Raw genomic sequence first — 23,216 nt, forward strand, 5'->3', positions numbered from 1 at the left:
GCTGGCTCGTAGCCTGTGGCGCGTCCCTGAGAGCCCTGCTGTGGGGGGACCCTGGGAGCCAATGTCTCTGGCAGGGCAAATGAACTGGACAGTCATGGGACTGGGAAGCCCAGGAGGGAGCTGAGCTCCTCCCCTCCTTTCCCTGCTGAGGGTAACAGGGCACCAAACCAGGTAAGTGTCCCTCCTCATGCCCAGACCCCCATGCCCCAATCCCCCTCACTCACTCCCCTTCCCCCACCAAGACCCCACACCCCCAGCTTGCTCCTACCCTTTCTCTTGCTCCTGCACCCTCCCCCCAGCCACACACTGCACACTCTCTTGCTCTTGCTGCCTCTCCCCTGCCAGGCACCCTACATCCAGCCTGCTTCTGCACCCTACCTCCCACCCGGCCTCGCTCCCTCCTACACCCCATCCCACATGCTGGCAGGTCTGTCCCACACCCTGACCACATCACTTTTGTCCCCACCCCAGAGAGAGGCGGCTCTTGGGGGCACTGGGGGTAGACTCCCCCACCCCACTGCTTCCTTCTTGCCCAGCCCCCCTCTCTGCCTTATCTCCCCCCAACTCTAGACATCCCAGATCCCGCCTTCTTATATTGTCTGGGGAGGGTCCTGGCCAGCCCCCAGGGGCAGGGCAGTTCTTCCCGCCCTCCCCTACCTGCGGGCCCCTGCATGCCAGCAGGGCCGGGGTGGGCGGAGCAGAAGTGGTGCACATGTAGGGGCGGGGCCTCAATTCGGGGGGAGGGGGCTGTCCTGCCTCTGCGCGTGGTCCCTGTGCTGTCCTGTGGAGGCAAGAGGGGAACGGCAGCGGCTCCTGGGGACACTGGGGGTGGACACGAGTGGAAAGCCGGGTCTGGTCAGGGCTTTCTTCACCTCCCCCTGTCCCGTGCACCCAGAAGCCGGAGCTGGTGCTCCAAGCCTTATAGCTGCGTGGGCTCCCCACTCTGTGCGGGAGGAAGGACGGCCGGAGCTCCCACTGCGGACTGCGTAGGTCACTCAAAATCGGCTCATGTGCCACTTCTGGCACGTGTGCTGTACATTGCCGACCATTAGTCCAGCAGCATTACCAACACTGCCACTGCTTGTGGGCGGAGAGAGGCCATTTAGGGGAAATTAGAGCTAAATAACAGCACAGAATGCTGAGAGGAGGGACTGGTGTAAACAGACTTTATGGGACAGCAGGAAACTTGGCCACACCCCCAAAGAGTGGACATTCAGCTAACTCATATCTGCCGAACGCTGGATGTTTCTGGACCAGAGAATTCTGGACTAGTGAGGTTCAATCTGTATTACGTGTCTAAACCCCTCAGCTTTAAAACTGAAAGTGGGTCCATGCTGGCACTATAAAAATTAAAACCAAAAATTATCATCTGGGATGAGTAAAAGTTTCAAATTTCGTAATGACTGGGGTTTTTTTGGTGTTAAGTTGAATAAGGTTTAAAGAATAATGTAATTCCCTTCCTTTAATCATGAAAGCTTGGAGGTTTTTTATTTATGCACTGCTCTGGTGCTCTTTGTTTAATCCTGAAAATCTTTATCAATGCTCCAAAGCAATTCTATTGCACAGTGGTTGATTTCCATAATCCCCTGCAGCACAGACATTCATATTTTATGTGAACTGGTTCAGAATCCTCTAAAATTTACAACAGAGAGAGTTTCTTACCCTGGACAGAACAGAGATGTAAAGTAACACAAAATGAGTTGCCATACCATTGATTATCTCAGATCGATTTTGCCAGCCATTTTAAACCCTAACCTTCGACATCCATTCTTGTCTCGGATGGTGCTTCTAGTGGACAGGGCTGCATGATGTGCAGATCTGCTGTTTCATTAACATTTGAGTAGGGAAAAAACCCCAAACTTTCACTTTGAAATAATGATTGTAAGTAAGTTATAGAAATTACATAATGGCTACGTCTACACTGGCACCCTTTTCCAGAAATGCTTAAAACGGAACAGTTTTCTGTTATAAGTATTTCTGGAAAAAGCGCGTCTACCCTGGCAGGATGCTTTTCCAAAAAAGCACTTTTTCCGGAAAAGCGTCCGTGGCCAATGTAGACGCGCTTTTCCGGAAAAAAGCCCCGATCGTCATTTTCGCGATCGGGGCTTTTTTTGTGGAAAAGACTACTGTGCTGTCTACACTGGCCCTTTTCCGGAACAGTTTTTCCGGAAAAGGACTTTTGCCCGAACGGGAGCAGCATAGTTTTTCTGGAAAAACACTGACAATTTTACAGTAGATCGTCATTGCTTTTCCGGAAAAGCAAGCAGCCAGTGTAGACAGCTGGCAAGTTATTCCGGAAAAGCAGCCGGAAAATAAGTGGCCCAGTGTAGACACAGCCAGTGTGTTTGACACATTCTCAGGGAATAATACTGGAAAGAACAATGTATTGGTGTGTAGAGAAGATTTTTCATTTTTGTGAAATTTTACTTGTAGGGAGATTTCCTAATTCTAGATATTGTAGAGCTCATTTATTTGTGCCTCTACTAATCATTATATTGCAATATTTTAAAGTAAGGTAAAAATTATAATATGAGAAAGTGGACTTTCCACCAGAAAATCATCCATCAGGTCTTGTCCCACATGCACAGCTTGGGAATCTGCTTCTGAAATTTTTGCTCAGTGTTTCCTGCAGCACCCTAGAGGAATTAAAGGCCAATGCTGCTGCAATGGGCCATTCCATATTCTTGATGGGAATACGCTTATGAATATGATATACTGGCCACTGAGCTAGATGGACCGTTGGTTTGACCTAGTATGGTTGTTCTTATGTTCATAGCTGGAATATGCTTTATGAGAGATCCTTCATGTGAGATATCACTGGAAAGGTTCTAATTTCTGAATTTTTGTATACACGTATCAGAAATAGGAGGTGTAAACCTTTGTTATTAATGTAGTCATGCTATGTGAGGGACATCAGTAACACTTTAAGTACTTGATGGCCTAGTACTCAGGACAATGATCTGCAATAGTGGTCAGTAGCCTGGGAGGACCAGGCTATGGTGGATCTTACCAAGACACATGGCTGTGTCACCCACCACATTCTACCGGTCACTATCCATGGATCCCATTGAGCAGTACCAAAAGAAACTGCACTCCATACCCAAGAAATTCCCTGAATAACACAGGAACAGATCTACAAGGACACACCTCTAGAGCCTTGACCATGGGTATTCTATCTCCTACCCAGATCCATAAGCCTGGAAATCCTGGATGCCCTATCATCTCAGGCATTGGCACTTTTACAGCAGGATTTGTCCTTTTTATGTGTGTTCACTTTTTTTGATTGTATCCCTTTGGTATATATGGTCATTACAATTTTCTTCCACAGTTTGATCTGAGGAAGCGAGTCTGGCCTACGAAAGCTCATCACCTAATAAACCATCTTGTTAGTCTTTAAAGTGCTGCATAGTCATGTATTTTGTTACCCCTTTGAATTGTGGATGTTGTATTTTTCCCACAAGAGCAAAGGGAAAATTGAGACTCCACACAAAGGATTCCTGGCTTTTGCAAAACCTATTTAAGAGTGGGGAGTGAGGTAAACTTGGTTGTCCGCTCTCCTTGGCTACCCCACCCAAGATGACTGCAGTTCAGCTAAGACTGAACCGGGGAAAGATTTGGACCAAGCTGGAAGGCTTTCTAATCTGAAAGACGCTTATTAGAAAAACTTTGAGGGTAAGATATCATACACACCCAGTTTTGTACTGTATTAAGCTTAGCTTGTGTGTTGTTTTATTCTGTTTAGTAACCAACACTGTTCTGTGTGCTATCTTTTATGACCACTTAAATCCTACCTTTTATACTTCATAAAATGACTTTTGCTTATTAACCCACCCAGTGTAAGGAATTGCTACTGGGAGGGGGGCGAGGAGTCTGTACACCTCTCTCTTTACAATGAAAAAGAGGGTGAATTTCAGGAGATTGTGCCGTGTAGATCTCTATACAGCATGAGATGGATTTATCTGGGGCGTTGGCCTCTAGAGGGGCTGGGTATCTGACTGCTGGAGACAGGTGTCTTGCTGGGCTGTTTTCAGTTAAGTTCTGAAGCTTTGGGGGCATGGCCCAGACCCTGTGTCTGTGCTGCAGCAGACTAGCGTGTCAGACTCAACATGACAGGATACTGGGGACCCAGCACCACGGGGGCTGGAATCCATCACAGCTGCAAAGCTCTCATTGACATCAATGGTGTGGGATCATGTCTTGGATGAGTCTTTCAAACTGCTTTAACAATGGAGTCTATTTACATAGTGACCAGTTTCCTTGGCGCTTGACTACTGGCAAGTTCCCGTGCAGCAAGCTCTGATATGAATCTGCAACGTGCTAGCATGATGTGCAATAATGTGCAATAATCTTTGCTATGGCATAGCACAAGTCCCAGAGCGATGTAACAGGGTCCACGCAGCACAAGTGGCACAACAGAGTAACGCCCTGGCTTGCTGAGCAGTAATTTACTGTGAAGATAAGCTCTTAGCTATTTCTAACCTTTTGATATTTGTGATTTCACAACATTATACTCTCCACAACACAGACTCGGAGGCTGGATTTGTTGCTGAAGAAATGAATACAGTTACATGCACAAGAGCTTCGCTAAAAGCACAATAAGGCTGCAAAGTCAAACACCTGAGTTAGGAATTGCCAGAATTAAAGGTGGTTGTGAATTATTTATTCATCCACCTTGCACACACATCATATATTCACAGAGTGTAACATCAGAAGGTACCACTGAATCAACTAGTCTGACATCCTATTCATCAGGGGCCATAAGATTTCACCTGCACAGAATCCAAAAACTTGCATTACTCTTGCCGAGCATAACGTAGGCGGTTTGAGGAAGAGTCAGGAACAGAACTGAGCTTTTCCGAGTCTCCGTCTGTTACAAACACAGGAGAGTGTTCTCTCTCTTTCTGCAAACCTCTGCCTCATTCACTGTCCCCCTGGAACACACTAAATTAAGTAGGGTACTTTTGCACCAATAGTATACAGTTAAGTAGCAGCAGGATACTGTGTTCTCTGGGAAAGAGAAGATACACTGTACGTCTTTTTCCAGTGGTTTACTTAACTAGTAGCTAGTCAACAGAAGAGTGCAGGAAGTCAGGATTACTAGGTTCTTATTCTTGAAGGCAGCATTTGTCAGCTAGTGGTTATAAGCAGTACAGCCAAACATGCAGATTCCTTCTGAAATGTAGCATTCCTAAGTGGGTGAGACTTGGGTTTTCTATATTAGAGATTTGCTCCTAGTTCCAGCTGTTTTAGAGAACTTGTGTAAATGCTCAGTCACGCCATGTGTGCATGTACATTATTATACCTGCTTTTTTCTAAGACAGGCGGTATGAAGTATTGCTCAGTAATGAAGGCTATGAAGTGAACACAATCATTAGTAAGTCAGCGGAAGAGCTTAGGCTAGAATTCAAGGCCTCCTGGATCCCAGCACAACATACTTTTTTCTTGATCAAACAATGTGGTGCAGCTGTTGCTTTGCTTGTGGGCTATCTGGAGTCAGATAGGGATTTTCTTAGAATTAGGAGGAAGCTCAGCCAGCCTCTTGTACTCTGGCCACATAGGGATAACTTTTCCTGAAGACAACAAACGTATCTCACTGCCCCCACAGGTATCCCCCTCAAAGCATGGAGGCATTGGAACTCTTCACATAGATGGCTAGAAACACTGTTAACACTGGTGAAGCATCCTAGTTGGCCCTAACTTTTTAAGAAATGGCAGAACTATCTTCGCTGAAACTTTTAAAAATAATTCCGCCTACAGCAAACCTGGAAATCTTTAGCTGAGATTATTAAAGTCTGGCAAAGTTGCATGCAACGGAAAATAACGGGGTTTATAATGGGAAAGTGTCAAGCATTCTTAAAATGACCAGCTCTGCCTATAATATCATCCTCACCATTATGATTTCAGTCATGGGATTATCAAATAGGAAGACAGGAGAGTTTGGGAAGGAACAAACATTGTCTCCCACAAGTGTCTTCAATAATTAGCAAACTTCACAAAAACATTACTAAACTCAAGCGATGAAGAGGCTCACATTTAAGTGAGAGGCATGTGAAAGCTTCTGTAGCTGAAACATGGCTTTACACAAGCTGTTTGATATTACTGCAATAAATCAGTCATCACATACAGTTCACTTTAGTGTCTTACCATTGTGACTTGTAATTGGATTTGTTTGGTGAATATTTTCTTTGTCTCCTTGATCAAAAGGCTCACAGAATGGTGAGGGAGATGGTTCAGACTTCTTGGTATCTCGTATCGACTCGCTTCCTTTTTCTAATGTCAGCTGTTGGCATGATCTGCTATTTCGGCTACCCAAAGACTTTATTATCTTAAGAAAACAAATACTGAATGAAAGGGGATGTAACAGTTTTACAATCAGTCTCCAAACTACACTAAAACAGATTCTGGATTACATTTATTTTTTATAATCGATTTTCCTCATTCCTTTTTTTTTTTTTTTTTTTTTTTTAACATTAACTTTGTAGGAAAAAAATCATGGCACCTCTTCCTTGTTTGGGGCGACTTTCTCACTGTTAGCCCAATGCCTGACACCTTCAAAATCCTGAGCTCCACCCAGTACTCTCTAGGGTAGGGGGTTTCAAACCTGGGTGGCAGACCAGCCAGGGAAAGCCCTGGTGGGCACGTGACTCTGTTTCCTCTAAAGCTCCGCCCGCTCCCATAGGGCCTGGTTTGCCATGTCCAGCCACGGGAAGCTGCACAACGCAGTGTCCTAACAAAGCGCCATGGGCCCACCCGGTGCTTTCCCTGGCAGATCCACGACCCAAGTTTGAAACCTCTTGTAAACACATTTTAGGATTCTGCTGAGCAAAGTGAGTTTCTGAAAAAACCTGGGATCTCGATGGTGTTGGCATCTGGGTTAATGACAGACCGTGACCAAAGCAACTGCTAGATACTTTTTCAGCAAAGGTTCAGACACTGCAGATGAGCGAGAACTGTGTGTTGGGAAAGGCAAAGAAAAATTAATAGGAGAGGGAAGAAATGGAGGCGATGGAAGATGAAAGGCATGTGCCGGATTACATCCTGAGTTGCTGGGCAGGTACTGTAGGGACAGGGAGATGCTGACTCCCTCTTATGGTGGTGAGAAGCCCAGGGGCACGCCGTGATAGGAGAGAAACTGTAAAAGGAATGAGGTGACATGACTTGTGGGACTGCCACCAGGGCATTCTCTGTTGTGAAAAGCTACAAATAGGAGGCTATTATTGAGCAGAGGCCAGTGTCATTTTTTGAGGTTATAGGAGCACGGGTGATCCCTTAGAATGCGTTTAATGTGTGATGGGGTCCTGCAACTTATTGATCATTCACATTGCGAACACACTGTTTTTATATGGAACCAATTGAGGCATCTTATAATTTATTAAACAGACTTAGAACCATACTTTTTAATCCCTTTCCCATCACAAGAACCACTGCTCTTCTCCGGAGGAGCTAGTTTCTCTCAGCCTCCCTTGCTGAAGGCATTCTGCTATGACTAGGGCAGGTGCTAGGGAGCTTTGGCTCGCAGCCCGTCGGGGTAAGCTTCTGGTGAGCTGCGAGACATTTTGCTTGTGTTGACCATCCACAGGCCTGGCCCCCTGCAGCTCCCAGTGGTGGCCAGCACATCCCTGAGGCTGTGGCACTTCCCGACACTCCCATTGGCCAGGAAAGGCAAACCATGGCCCCTGTGGGGCTGCGGGGCTCCATGTCTGCTTCATTCTGACTTTTAGTTACAAAAACAAAATCAGCACTTTGAAAATAAAGAAATTTTCTCAAGACATAAGAACTGAATTCTGAAGAAAACCTTCTTGCAAAACTACAGTTCTACTGTTGCAGTCAAACAAGCTGGAGTTTGGCTCCCAAGAGATAACTGAAGTTGCTCCTATCAGGGAAGTGGAACTGGTTTTGATACTTTAACGCTTCCTCCTACCTCTCCAGATGTCCTTGCATTGAATCTTCTCCCAGAAGGTGGAGGTGGTCCAAGGACCTTGGATCCAAATGCAATGTGAGACACATCTTGATTTTTATTGTTATGTGTACTGCCTTGTCCTCTGTTAATTAACTGGTCTACTTAAAAAACAAAAAAGACACCTTTTCAAACACGATTCTTAGACCGAGCATATTTATAAGCATGATATATTACAGTATATGACACAGTAGCAAATTCTCATTTCTTCATTCTTGTTATTCTATTCATTTAAATAATTATTTCATAAATCATACAGGAAAAATCACGCTTCCAAAAATAATTAAGTTTCTTGCTAATACTACAACAGGCATATTGCTGACAACACACACATGTATCTTCTTTCTTTTCCATTTGATAGTGTGCCCAATGCAAAAGATACTATAAACACATGGAATAGTCAGAAACTATTATATCATCATTATACATGTTTTATGTACCTTAATGGGTGAGGCATTATATTCTGGCTCAATGGGGGAGTTACAGTTTCCTGCAAGTACTAAAATCACTGGGGAGTGCTGGGATATCATTAAAAGGAATTCAATAGCAAATCCTGGACTTTGAAAGAAAAGGCCATGTTTAAAGATGATAAGCAATGTTGACAATAAAAGATCATCACTTTTCCCCATAACTCCTCCTCTTTCTAATAATTAAGGGAAGATAATACACATGTATTGACTTATGCCACTGACATAGAAGAATTGTTAATAGCAAGATTAAGAGCTTTGATAGCTATATTTTTAATGATTTATAATTAATTATGCATAGTGAATGAGTTCTGATGAGGTAACACTGAGGCCAAGTCCTAGTTGGCATAAGTGTGGCTTTGTCAATTCACCCTTTACACAGACTGGTTAATATGCTTAAAATGCTATTGCTATTAGATGAAGATCACATGTTGTGATGGAAGACAGAAGCAGGAATACATATTATATAATAATAAATTACCTTCCCCTTTTTTTTCCTGGGAAAACAGAGGGTAAGGTGACACAAAAACAGCATGACCAAGAAATGGCAAAACCAAGAGGAAAAATAAAGAATTTGGGTAAGCGAGGTTTGTACACATGAAATGTCTGGATTACCTAAAATCAAAAGGGTTGATGTGCTAAAAGTCTATTGGATAAAGACTATATAATCTGTAATATAAAAAGTGTACAGGGAACATGGACCCAAAGGCTACGTCTAGACTACTTGGCTCCGTCGACAGAGCCATGTAAAATAGTGTATTCGGCATAGTCAAAGAAGGCTATACCTTCTTCATGAGGCATACCGGAGTGGTCGACAAAGGCCTCCTTTGTTGATGGCGCCGCGTCTACACTGCCATGCTGTGCTGTATCAGCTGATCTTCAGCACAGCGCGGTGGCCATTTTTATTTTAATGAAGCAGGGATTATTTAAATCCCCGCTTCTTTGACTATGCCGAATAAACTATTTTACATGGCTCCGTCGACAGACCCATGTAGTCTAGACGTAACCAAACTGGAAAATATCAGACCAGAAAGGACCAGACCAAGGGATCAGAAAAGGTAGAAGAACTTCCAGGTGCCCCAAAATGTGGTAACTTTGACCCTATAACAATTTTTCTTATCTTATTATTTGTCTGGCATAACTGGACACGCAGACACTATTAGTGGCTAGCACCCGCCTTTTGGCCCTGTGTAGGAAGGAAGGGCTTCCAGCTGCAAGGGGTAGGGATGACTTGGCCCATATCTTGGCAGAGGACATCTCTTCCCCCTTCCCATCCTCCCGCTCCCCTCTGGTTTGTCCCTTCCTGCCCCTAGAAAGGCAGCTCACAGCTCCAACCTGCTGTTGGCCACCAACATAACCCAACCACCTCTTGCCCCCCAGTTACTGCGTGGGTAGGAAGTACCCAGGATTCATTCTGCACCAGGGATGTGCCTCGCCTAGGGGGATATGGAGCAGCAGCGCAGTTGGGAGGCACAGCTGGGAGAGGACACTGAACACTGAAAGAGGGAGCATATAAAAGGACGATGGGTGGGCAACAGAGGCAACATGAAACAGGCCACCACCTGCCAGCACCCACCAGCCACCACAGCGAGCAGCCAGTGCTGGCTGGAAAAGGAGGAGATGAGGGGGCCTGCTGGCCAAGAGCTGGCGTGCAGCAGGAACTGCACTGAAAAAGCACAAGGGGGAGTGGCCAGACCTGCACTCTGCAGTTTGCCCAACCTCCAGCCTTGTGCCCATATCCCCATCATTAGCCAACGGACCCACAACACTCACCACGCTGATGGCAGGGTGGCTGGTGAGCAAGGATCTGACCACCAGCTCTGATGGGAGGGGAGAGAGAGAAAATAAGGATAATTTCCTCATTTTTAACACAAAGTAGGGACACCTGCAGGAAGGCTTAAATATGGGACTGTCCCTTTAAAAACAGCACATCTGGTTACCCTAATACTGAGCCGCCACATTTTCAAATACTTTCATACACAGGTAATTTTCCAGCACTATTTTTTACTCTATTTTTCTCGCAAACATTTGAAGAAGCTTCTCTCAATTTTTTTTTTCAAAAACTTCAAAATGTCAACTGGTTTCATAGCTGGGCAAAAAACAAACCAATCCCAACCACAAAAATCAATGGAGATTTTTGCTGAAACTGTCTTGTGGAGAAGGATGGGTAAGTAGACAATAGCTCATCTTTAGAGAACAATAATTGGAGGTAAGGCCTTTTACAAAAAGATTTCCCAACGATTCTTATTTCATTATTCTCATTTCACTGTTAAAAGTCTCGGATGTCTTAGCAATAAGATATTGCAGCTCAGAAAGAAAACGTTACCATAACATGTGGTCTTAAGGAAAAGAGACAGAGCATTCGCCCCTCTTCCTTTTTAGCACAGGCTAAGTTGACACTGCATTTCTTTTTTGAGACGTGATCTTTCTATAACACGATAAAATAATGCCAATACATCTGTCTGAGAGTCTCTTTTATACTTTTTACAATAAACAAACAGGTTACATTTAAATTCAAATTACTTTAATTTTTAATTTTCAGCTAGAAAATTTCAACTAGTCCACATATTTACTAGTCACTTGAATCATTTCCTAGTATTGCTCAGAACAAAAGAAGCTCCTGTATGGCAAGAGCTCCTTGTTCTCTTCTTCCTGAAGTGACATTCAGTTGCTGCTAACAGCTGCCATCTCAAAATATTAGATGACCCGTTCAGTTTACTGTCAATTTCTATAATTTGCTGACTACTTTGGGATGCCTTTTGCCCACGCACCAATTATAAAAGCTGATTAACATGAAAATTCTCTGTTTATGTTCATATTAATTGACTGCAATTAACTGCCTAAATCAACACATACCAGTCATCTGCGACAACGAACAAATATGTGCAGATAAAAGAAGACATGACCAAAAAATAATCTGAGCTTTTGATTAGTAAAACAAACCAAACCAAAGTTTACTGGATAAAAGCAAAAGTTGCTAATGAAACTGAAGCTTAGACTTATCAAAGCCTCCATTTGCAGGAGAGTCTGGTTTTCGAACTTTGAAAGGAATGTCTGGAAGAACTCATATTATATTCATAGTACAAGGTTAAAAACAAAGATTAGATTAAATCTGCAGCTCAAGGCATTTCATTTTCTCTAGTTAGCGAAACCCAAAACTTTGCATAGGTCAGAGATGTTACCATTAATTATTTTACTACGTTACCAAGGGCTATCTGCCTTTGTAGTTAGATAGGAAAACCTGAGGGCTCATCATCTAATTGTCCTTTTTAAAATAAACATTCATTTTTCTCTCGATACATCATTCTCATTATTTTAGTCATTTAATTTTTACATCCCCCTCATCCAAAGCCTGACCAAAAAGGTGCTGATTTTTCATCTATTGTCATGGAGAGCTCAGACTCTAGGCTTTTCGCTGCTATCTAATAATTAGTAAGAAACTTTTCACCAGAACTTTGGCTTCACTGTTTCTCAGGGAAAAATATGACAGATACTATGTCTGTGATTACTACTCTGGTTTTCAAATAAAGACACATGCATAGGAAAAGATGTTAGAAAAATCCCAAAACAATTTACAGGAGTAAAACTATTAAGGGCCCAATCCTACTCCGGACACAATAAATAAGAAAACTCCCATTAAGTTCGGGAGAGTAGGAAGGAATCCTCATTGACTGAGAGCTGATTCACCACAGAGCAAAAGGTCAAGAAATTGTGAAACCATCTGGCAGACACAAAATAAGTGCAGGTGATAGAGGAGTATCGTGAACAAACAAAACAGCATAAGCCTTGGTTAAAATAAAAGCGAGTCCTTTTATAAAGCAATTGTAACAGCATCCTTTCTCTTACATTCTCAAGAGCATGCCTGAACAGCACAGGCTTGTGTTTTGTTCCAATACCAGGAAAGTATACTAAACTGACCTGGATACTAAGAGTAGCTTGAACACTGGGGGTATGTCTAGATTACATGGCTCCGTAAGTAGTTTACCCGACATAGTCAATGAAGCGAGGATTTAAATAATCTCCACTTCATTAAAATAAAAATGGCCACCGCGCTGTGCCAACAATCAACTGATCCGGCACAGCGTGGCAGTCTAGACGCAGATTGGTCGACAAGGGAAGCCTTTGTCAACCGCTCCTGTAAACCTTGTTTCACAAGGCATAAGGGAGCAGTTGACAAAGGCTTCCCTTGTTGACCAATCTGCGTGTAGACTGTGGCGCGGTGCTGGATGAGGTGATTGTCCGGACAGTGTGGCGGCCATTTTTATTTTAATGAAGCGGGGATTATTTAAATCCCTGCTTCATTGACTATGTTGGGTAAACTACTTTACATGGCTCCGTTGTGGAAGATCCCAAATGAGCATATCCTACTTGATCTTTTCCCCTTTAATTTCAGATACAAGCCAATTTCAGATATGGTGGGGTCAGGAAATTCCCAAGAAGGTCTTACCTGAACTGCTGTCCTGCAGAGGACAGCCAGAAGATGTTTCAGTGTCTCAGCATGCATGCCACACCTGATCTTCCTATGAAAGCAGTGTTGTTGGGACCTTATGATCACCTCACACAGCCAAAAAACCCCTGGAGCTGGCAGGACCGCACTGGCCAATTCCACAGTTCCTCAAGGCACTGTGATGTTTTTTTAGCATAAGCGGGATATCCCCAAAGAAGTGAAATTAAACAAAATATAATGGTCTAAAAACAATCCAGTAACAAATACCGGGACTATCAAAGTCTCTCTCTGTTACAAAAAATAGTCAGGGAGCACTTTACAGATTAACAAAACATGTAGATGACATCATGAGCTTTCATGGGCACAGCCCCCCACGATCATAGAATCATAGAATAATAGGACTGGAAGGGACCTCGAGAGGTCATCGAGTCCAGCCCCCTGCCCTCAAGGCAGGACCAAGCTCCGTCTACACCATCCCTGACAGATGTCTATCTAACCTGTTCTTAAATATCTCCAGAAAGGGAGATTCCACCACTTCCCTTGGCAATTTATTCCAATGTTTGACCACCCTGACAGTTAGGAATTTTTTCCTAATGTCCAATCTAAACCTCCCCTGCTGCACTTTAAGCCCATTACTCCTTGTCCTGTCCTCAGAAACCAAGAGGAACAAATTTTCTCCTTCCTCCTTGTGACACCCTTTTAGATATTTGAAAACCGCTATCATGTCCCCCCTTAATCTTCTTTTTTCCAAACTAAACAAGCACAGTTCATGAAGCCTGGCTTCATAGGTCACGATACCATTATTCTACATTTTTGTTAGTCTCTAAAGTGCTACCAGACCATTTGGTGTTTTTTCAGTTTACCTGCACAGACTAACTTGGCTATCCCCTGAAGCTTCTTTGTTACAAAGTTAGCCAAAGTACTGCAATGGCCTAACATGATGATTTCATCTGATCTCTGTCACTGTCATAGCTATGGAGCCATTACATCAAGAGACTATTTAAAATTCCCATTGCTGAATATGATACCATTTCCCTTTCCCCTAAATATTAAGCTCTAATGTTACCCAGGGTTTTTAGAATCCAAAGCGGTGGTTGTTTCTCTCTGGGTAGTGTCAGGAATAAGCCAATGGGGACACTGTTCTTCCACCTGATAAATGATTGTCATAAAGAAGAGTGCTTTTATCTAAACTACTTTTTTTATTAGCTCTCAAGCACACACACACACACACACACACACACACACACACACACACACACACACACACACACACACACACACACACACACAGAGTTGTGGTAGGCTTTGCTAAACTTGTATAAGTTTAAAATGGTTCTAAGGAAGGAACAGACAGCCTTCTGGGGCTCCTCTTTCCATCTAGTTGCTGGGGAAGTTAAGTGCCAGCTCATTGCCCAAAGAAAAACGTCCTTAGAATGCCCCACAGCATATTTTTCCCCAAAAATCATTTATAGCAACTTTAAATAAAGCATTTAATTCTCGATGAGTCCTAGCGGATCACCCTAACGGATCACTGATTCTCCTATTTGCTGCAAACTATTTTTAGTCATAACAATAAAACGTGTAGGTCAGAAGCATCTAAAAAGAAGATCAACTGCCCAAGCATTTCCTGTATTTTCACAAGCTCCCTGTTCCAGTTGTCCATTTGGATTAGCAGAATGGCAAATATGCAGCACTCTGGCCTTTCCTCTCAGGACTAAAATTATTCCTAGCTATGCTAAGTGGGGTTTTGTTTATCAGCAAGCAATGAGTGAACATAAAAGCTGGCTGACTGCAGTATTTTCCCACTCCGGGGTGACATACAATACCATCAAATTCTGGATTACATCACCGAGGCAATGTTCACTCCATATATTGCTCTCTTGGTCAACATCTGGACAAGTTATCTCTAGAGTATTTTAAGCAAAACAGTGGAAAAGCATGGTTACAGTAACTGTAACTCTTGTGCATCCCAATCTAAGCATGCATGTGCTTCATGCATTCAAGAGGGGATAATTTTCACAGTGCCATTCATCATGGCCAGACACACACCCTGCGTGCCCATACAAGGGTAGTCCCACAACACTTAAAACTCCAAAGAGCAGGGATGGAGGGCGGGTTGACACAGCCACACTGACCACATCTTGGAGAACACCACATCAAGCATAGGTTAAGAACCAAAAGTTCTTCCTGAGTATGCGCGAGTGCAGTTCTCACCCTGCATGACTGGCAAGAGGCATCCTCCCTGGATGGTGGGAACCTTAGCTATAAGACACCTTCTTTTATGATGTTTTTCAGTGCCTCTCTGCCTCCAGTTGGGAAGAGTATCCCTAATGTTCCATGTTAAAAATTTCTGTTTGGCCAGCAATACTTGAATGTAAGAATATAAGAACGGCCGTACTGGGTCAGAACAAAAGTCCATCTAGCCCAATAGCCTGTCTGCCGACAGTGGCCAGCACCAGCTGCCCCAGAGAGGGTGGACCGAAGACAATGATCAAGCGATTTGTCTCCTGCCATCCCTCTCCAGCCTCTGACAAACAAAGGCCAAGGACACCATTTCTATCCCCTGGATATTAGCCTTTTATGGACCAAACCTCCATGAAATTATCTAGCTTCTCTTTAAACTCTGTTATAGTCTTAGCCTTCTCAGCCTCCTCTGGCAAGGAGTTCCTCAGGTTGACGACATGCTGTGTGAAGAACTTTCTTTTATTAGTTTTAAACTTGCTACCCATTAACTTCATTTGGTGTCCTTTAGTTCTTCTATTATGGGAACAAATAAATAACTTTTCTTTATTCGCCCTCTCCACACCACTCATGATTTTATATACCTCTAATCCCCCCCCCCAGTCTCCTCTTTTCTAAACTTGATAACTGGCTTCCCTCTACAGGAGTAAGGCTGATTTATTTGCCTTTTTCTCCCCAAACAGAAAGATTCCAGAACCTCCCTAGGCAATTTATTCCAGAGCTTAGCGACCCTAATAAGAAGGTTTTTTGGTAATATCTAACCTAACCTGCACTTTTAATACATTGCTTCTTGACCTACCCTCACAAGTTAAGGAAAATAATTTTTCTCCCGTCTCCTTGTAACAATCTTTTAAATACTTGAAGGCTGTTATGTCCTTTCTTTGTCTTCTCCAGACTAAACAAACTCAATTCTTACAAGCTTCACTCATACGTCATATTTTCTAGACTTTTAATCATTTTTGTCGCTCTTCTCTAGACTTCTTCCAGTTTGTTCAGTTTTTCCTGAAATGTGTCCCCTAGAACCGGACACAATACTCCAAATCAGCACGGCACAGAGAGGAAGAATACCTCTCATGTGCTTACAACACTCCTACTAATACATCACAGACTATCTGATTTTTTTTGGCAACAGTGTTACATGACTCATATTTAGCCTGTGATCCGCTATGACACCCAGATCCCTTTCCACAATATGCCTTAGGCAGTCAATTACCATTTTGTATGTATTCAACTGATTGTTCCTTACTAAGTGCAGCACTTTGCACTTGTCCTTGTTGAATTTCATCCTATTTACTTTGGACCACTTGGCCCGATCATTTTGATAATGTATTCCTATCCTTAAAAGCACTTGGAACCCCTCCCAGGTTGGTTGTTTTATGCCTCAGAGGAGCGCCCTGTAATGCCACGGGAGGCATCAAGGATATTTTAATTTACTGAAACCCGCCGTCCTATACATCTAAACAGGTGTATCATTAATTCACCATTAATGTACGATTAAGAATTGTGTTTGGTTGTCACTAAAACGTGCAGTGGGCTTTGGGAAGCAGCACCCAGATAGTAGCTCTCCAGAGACAATGACAAAGGAGGTAACTAATGCCAGGTAGGTGCTGAACAGACATCACCAGCCACTTTCCAGCCAAATAATTGCAATTCAATGACTCATGCACAGGAGATGCCTGAGGTATTGCTTCAGCTGGTGACGCAATGCCCACCAGACATGCTTGGACTTAAGTTCTTCAAACATATGGGCTGTGTCTAAACTGGCAAGTTTTTCTGGAAAATCAGCAGCTTTTCCGGAAAAACTTGCCAACTGTCTACACTGGCCACTTGAATTTCCGGAAAAGCACTGACGATCTCATGTAAGATCGTCAGTGATTTTCTGGAAAAACTATGCTGTTCCCGTTCGGGCAAAAGTCTTTTTCTGAACAGCATAGTTCTGTTTTCCGAAAAAAAGCCCCAATTGCGAAAATGGTGATCGGGGCTTTTTTGCAGAAAACCGCGTATAGATTGGCCACGGATGCTTTTCCGCAAAAAGTGCTTTTGCGGAAAAGCATCCTGCCAATCTAGACGCGCTTTTCCGAAAATGCTTTTAACGGAAAACTTTTAAAAGCATTTTCGGAAATTCATGCCAGTCTAGATGTAGCCATGTACTAAAGATATAAAACAGAACACAATGGCTCTCTGCTTTGCCTTTTCTCGTCCCCCACCTACACTGCAAGCAACAAGGACACTCAGAAGACAGGAGATTTCAACAGAGGAGATTGGTTCAGGTTTAAGAAACAAACCAAGGACTGTAAGATCCAGTGGGGGTGAGAACACTGCTTGATATAAATACTGTCTAGTGCGATAAGGGTGAAAGTTTAGCCTGCCTGCATGCTTATGATTTATTTTCCTTTGGTAACCACTCTGACTTTTTGCCTACCATTTGTAATCACTTAAAATCTATCTTTTGTAACCAATAAACTTGTTTTATTGTTTATCTTTACCATGGAGTTTGCCTGAAGTGCTTAGTAAATGTATTCAGGTTTGCAAAGGCTGGTGTGTATCCACTTTCCTTTGTTGAAGTGGTGAACCAAGTAACGATCTTGCATTGCTAAAAAAAGGGTCTTAAAAAGTGAAAGACATTATATTCCTGAGGCAAAAGGCTAAGAGCTGGGGGGAGTTTGGCTGGTGCCTTTCTGTGTGATTTCATGAGGGGCTCTGGGAGAAATCATGCAATCTAGCCGGATGTGGATCTTCACTTCCATTGGTGCCGAGTGATAACAGTGCCTGCAGAGCATGAGAGAGAGAGTTCAGGCTGGAGACTCAAGGGGCATAGCAGTTACCTAGTCTCAGGCTGCATCTAGGGATCCCATCACAGTGATCTCATTCAAAAACTGTCTATGCCATTATTTAAATCACCGATGAAGATATTGAACAGAACTGAACCCAGAACTGATTTCTCTGGGGTACCACTTGATATAACCTTCCACCGTGGCTGAACCACTGATGACCACTTTCTGGGAACCATTTTCAAACCAGGTATATGCACCCATCTTATGCTCCATCTAGGCTGTATTTCCCTCGTTTGTTTTTGAGACAGTCGCGTGAGACAGTAACAAAAGCTTTACTAAGGTCACTGTATACCACATCTGCTGCTTCCCCCTTGTCCACAAGGCTTATTACTCTGTCAAGAAAGCTATTAGGTTGTTTTGACCTGATTTGTCGGTGACTGTTACTTAGCACCTTATTATATTCCAGGTGTTTGAAAACTGATGGCTTAATTATTTGTTCCGTTATGTTTCTTGGTACTGAAATTAAACTTACTGGTCTGCACTTCCCCAGTTTGTCCTTGTAATGGGCTGAATCCCATAAATCCCATTGGAGTTGTTCCCTGGTGTGCTGATCATGGCACTTATGCCCACCTTCCTGCTCTCTAGTGCTCCCCATCTCTCTGTCCTGCTGTTCAGAAGTTCTGGTCTCCCTCCGCCAAGGCATAGAGTTGGGGTAACCGATCCCCTTGCTCAGCAACACAGCTGCTGAACCAGTCCACCTCTGGAAGGGCTCAGCTTTAAGGGCTCAGCATCTAGGAAACCAACCCCCAAAAGGGACCAAACCCCCAAACAAATCCATCTTATCTTGTGTCAAAATTTTGCACAGAGAAAGTTCATGAGGTGGCCCATCCCCTTTATCAATAAAAGAGAGATATGCACAGTGGTTACTTCCCCTCCAGGTAATAATTATTTACACTGGGCTTGGTAATAAACAAAAGTGTTTTTATTAAATACAAAAAATAGGATTTAAGTGGTTGCAAAAGAAAACAATCAGACCAAAATAAGTTTTAAATTAAAATGAACAAAAAATGCTAGCTAGTTCTAATTCACTAAGAAACATATTACATGCAATGTTTTACCTATCACAGAGTCCCTTGGTAGCTCACTGGGGGTTCTGTGCTTCTTGGTGGTTACTTGAGAGCCTCAAAGACTCACAGAGCCCCCTTTGTTGCCCTAGGATTTCCCTAGAGGCAAGGATCCCCGCTTACTGAGTCATTCTCATCACAGGCCAGTTCTTGGGGTTCAGCATTTCCTTGCTCTGCTTTGCTCAACTCTCCTCTATGTGCCTTCCAAAAACTCCCCCCTTGCTATCTGGGAGGAATCCTTTTATAGGAACCCTGGAGGCTTTAATTGGCATCAGGTGCTTAATTAACCCCAGCTGGAAGCTGCTTCCTAATTAGGCCTCTATTTTCTACCCTGGCTGCTGGGCTGTGTTCAGGTGAGATTAATTTGGAAACAAGAAAGCATTAACCCACCTTCCAATATGGCTGCCTTTTAGAAGAGTTTTGCAGTTTGCAGGCTGTGGTCTGTCACATATCCTAACAGCTTGTTCTTATCTCAGGGGAAAAGCTTCAAATCAGAGTTGATCTTTACTCTGGCCTGCATCTGCAGCTTCTTAAGTTCTCTGAATCCTCTTAGGATGGGTCAAGCAATTTGAAAGGCCAGCTGAAGGCAAAGGACTGATGGCTTCCCATTGCTTTAATGGACTTTCCTCCTGGGCAGGAACCCTTTGTTCCACACTCCCAGACCTCATGGAAAAAGACTAGGTTCAAAATGGATTCCAGTACTAGGTGGCATGGTCACATGTCTTCCTAGGACCAACAATAGTTTGAGCTTATAGTACAAACACAACCATTCACAGGTCATTGGTTTGAGTACTGAAGTATCACTAACGGGCCTTATTAGCACTTGTAGAACTTTAAAAAGATTTACATTTCAAATATCTAACTTCACGTATAAGAATTACACATGCACAAAAATAGGATACACACATTCAGCAGATTGTAACACTAAAATTGATGTTACATTGGGTATATTGTTTAAACGTCTTTAAGTTTTGCATATTCATAAACCAATTTTTATAAAGCCTGGGATGGAGGCTGAGACAGTCCTTATTTCCCTATTTATAGATTAGCATTATATTTGTCCTTTTCGACCCCTCTGAAATATCTCCCATCTTCCTGAAATAATCATTAATGGCTAAGATATCTCCTCCATTAGCTCCTTGTGTATATTAGGATGTATTTTGTCAGGCCCTGGTGACTTGAAGACATCTAACTTGTCCATTTTTAACTTGTTCTTTCTCTGTTTTAGACTCTGGCCCTACATTATTTTCAGTAGAATTCACTGTGTTAGACATCCAAGGAATGTATCCTACTTTTTAGATATAAGCTTTTAGTACCTTATCTGATTACTTAAAAGTTTATACATTCATAAAAAGGAGAAGAAAACTGAAAAAAAAATTGGGTCTCCTACTGGAAGATATATGAATCTGGCCAGACTACATGCATCTTTGTTTCAAACCACATTATTGCAAACAAAACTTACTTGTTTCTCTTAGAAGAAGTGCCTAGATAATATATTCCAGAACACTTCTTGTTTCATACAGACATACAGAAACTTTTTAGAAATACGAGGATAGACACGTTTGCACAACTTTGCTCACACCAGTAATCACCAATTCAGAGCTTCAGCAAATTATGCTTATTTTTGTTTTTACAATTTTTTGACATTCAAATTTATAAAATGTAAAATAAATTAGGAATGTTTTTCTTCGGTCTGTGCATTTCCATATATACAGTGGAAATGTAGCTGCGGTCTACCTTTAACTGCTAAGCAACCTGTAAATCATTTACTGTAAAAGGAAGAAAAAGTAGAACTGGAACGGTTTGTCTACAATATTTGTGCTCTGCATGCAAAATGAAAAACTCTTATTTTAAATTAGCTGGGCCATATGCAGTAATATGACAAGGTAGAGCCAGAAAACATTAAGAGTAACATTATTTTTTATACAAATTCTTATTCTGGGTACATATATTTTCCGTACTCTTACAGTCAGAAAGCTGTCAAAAAGAAACATGTCTGCCCTTCCTTAAAACAAAGAAAGAAAGAACCTCCCCCCCACACACAGTGTAGGTGTTAAGGAAATGAAATCACGCAGGCAAACAGAGTACTAATTTTTAAGTAAATTGCTGGTTTTGATCTGTGCTTAGTGGACCACTACATCTTGTCATTAGTTAGTTGAGCTACCCAATTTAAATAACCAGACTTGATTCTAGATTCAATTAAACTGAGGTCCCATTAATGAAAAAAAAATTACTTCCTACAGTCCTACATTGACAAACAGTCATTACTTAATGTGGGTTGGGAATTGAAGGAATTAACAGTGTAAATTTTTAGTTAAATTAGACACAATGATTTACTGATACATGCTGGTTTTATTAATTTAATTGAAAACATTCAAAATACAATTGCTCTCAAACAGGTTACCTCTCTATTTGTAATTCAAGAAAATTACTCCTACATGTCAACTTGAAAACCACAACATGCTTTTAATTTTGGAAAACTGTAATCTGTTAATGAAATAAAAATCCTGAAAAAAGACCCATGCAATATTCAAACCAGTATTTTCGGATTTTTCTCATGCTGCCCACGCTTTTGGAAACAAACTATACGATTTATTTAAGTATATGGGTTGTTGTTCAAGTGAAGATACTCATTTATATTTATTGAGTACATTAAAAATAATCTGTTTTTGAAACCTGTATACTAATCAGTCTTTATTCTTGGGCAATAAAAGTGTACACCTCCATGGACCTACTTTTGCTCCCTCAGGAGGCAATGTTTTACTATAGCCTTCAGTGGGAACAGAACTGGGCCTAAAAGGTGACTACCAGAACATGCGTGCACCTATATTTTGCATGCCGCTAAAAAAGTGTCTATGTGTTTATTAAATGAATGGAAGATATTATTCAAAGAGAATTCCATGTTCACGTCTTTGCTAAGACACCTAGTGATGCATACCTGTTTATCAATAGACAGGTTAAAGTAGAATTTCTATCAATAATTTTTAGTTCAGGTATAAAAAAATTAAATAGCGCAGTTAAGAATTCTCCAAGTGCCCTTTATGGAAAGGCATCATGGTATCCCTGAACTTTAAAACAAAAATTCACTTAAAATTCTAGGGTGTATAGTGGAATTTTTATTCAAACATATAATTAAGTGTCTTGTGACACTAAACTAGAAAAAACTGTTATATGAAGAATGAAATAAAAATAAGGAAGAATTAAAATCCTAAGTATTTATCTGAAATAATATTTTAAAACAGTCCTACTATTTTTTGTTTATTAACCATTTTTCATATTAGGCATGAGATTACCAACACACAACTTTAAATTAATGTTCTCACATTTTGTTGCTATTCTTTAATGGAGATCTTTTAACATTACAGAATTGTTCAAAAGGAGGAGCCATTCTTTTGTAGCAAGATATTAAAGGACCTGGGGTGAAATTCCTGACAGCAAGACTTCAATTGACTTGAACAGGCCAGGATTTCACCCAGGATTTCTAAGGGAAGGCAGACGTCGTAGTCAAGCATTGGTTTTTTAAATGGTCTGACATAAAACCTAGTTACCTATGTAGTAAGGATGATGTGATCGAAGCTATACTTCCAGACAATATCAGCACAATTTGCAACATTTTTCACCCATAGTGCCTTTCTTTTAAACTTCACCATATTTCATACAAATATCTGTCAGTTTTCCAAATGCCTGAGCTCTACTTGTAACTGAGGTTGTATATACAACATTTTGCATATACAACCCTGCATGTTGCAGAGACGAACATATCAACACATGGACGGCCATCTGGGAACTATTCAAGGATCCATTTAGTCCACTACCCTGACTCTGGCAGAATTCAGATCCCTGCTGGTTAAACCCATATGTTTCAGAGGATGGCCAGAGAATTCTGTAGGAGGAACTCTGTGGAACTCTCTCCCCCATGCCCCACTCCTCGCTGGAGGTCTCAATCCTGACCTCTCTCATAGTTAGGCTGGCTAACGCAGCTCTTTGATCATTTTGTTGCCCTTCTCTGAACCCCTTCAGTTCCACAATATTCTCTATGGATTCATCACTGACTTAAATCAAGACATAAAAGTTTCGCTACTGTTTCCATCCTCCTGCTTACGGAGCTTAATATTTTGTCACCTTGTTTTGACTGCAGCTGTGCATTATATAGATGTTTTCACCGAGCTGCTTTAATAATGATGCTTAGATCCCTTTCTTGGGTTG

The 23,216-nt window shown here is 42.0% G+C and overlaps 1 protein-coding gene across 9 annotated transcripts in view; it reads right to left on the bottom strand.

Annotated features, from left to right (window-relative positions):
* CFAP20DC (CFAP20 domain containing) overlaps window positions 1–23,216 on the bottom strand; it is a 219,110-nt gene that overhangs the window by 91,625 nt on the left and 104,269 nt on the right. For 7 of the 9 annotated variants that reach the window (XM_025186465.2, XM_075938433.1, XM_075938430.1 and 4 more), the window contains 2 exons: window positions 7,922–8,061; window positions 6,145–6,325 (listed from right to left, as the gene is read on the bottom strand). In XM_025186465.2, the coding sequence (XP_025042250.1) occupies window positions 6,145–6,325; window positions 7,922–8,061 (321 nt within the window). The remainder of the gene's footprint in view (window positions 1–6,144; window positions 6,326–7,921; window positions 8,062–23,216) is intronic. The other 2 variants (XM_075938431.1, XM_075938437.1) reach the window with 1 other exon arrangement.

This window comes from Pelodiscus sinensis, chromosome 11 (genome assembly GCF_049634645.1).
Source record: "Pelodiscus sinensis isolate JC-2024 chromosome 11, ASM4963464v1, whole genome shotgun sequence".
NCBI classification, from domain to species: domain Eukaryota; kingdom Metazoa; phylum Chordata; order Testudines; family Trionychidae; genus Pelodiscus; species Pelodiscus sinensis.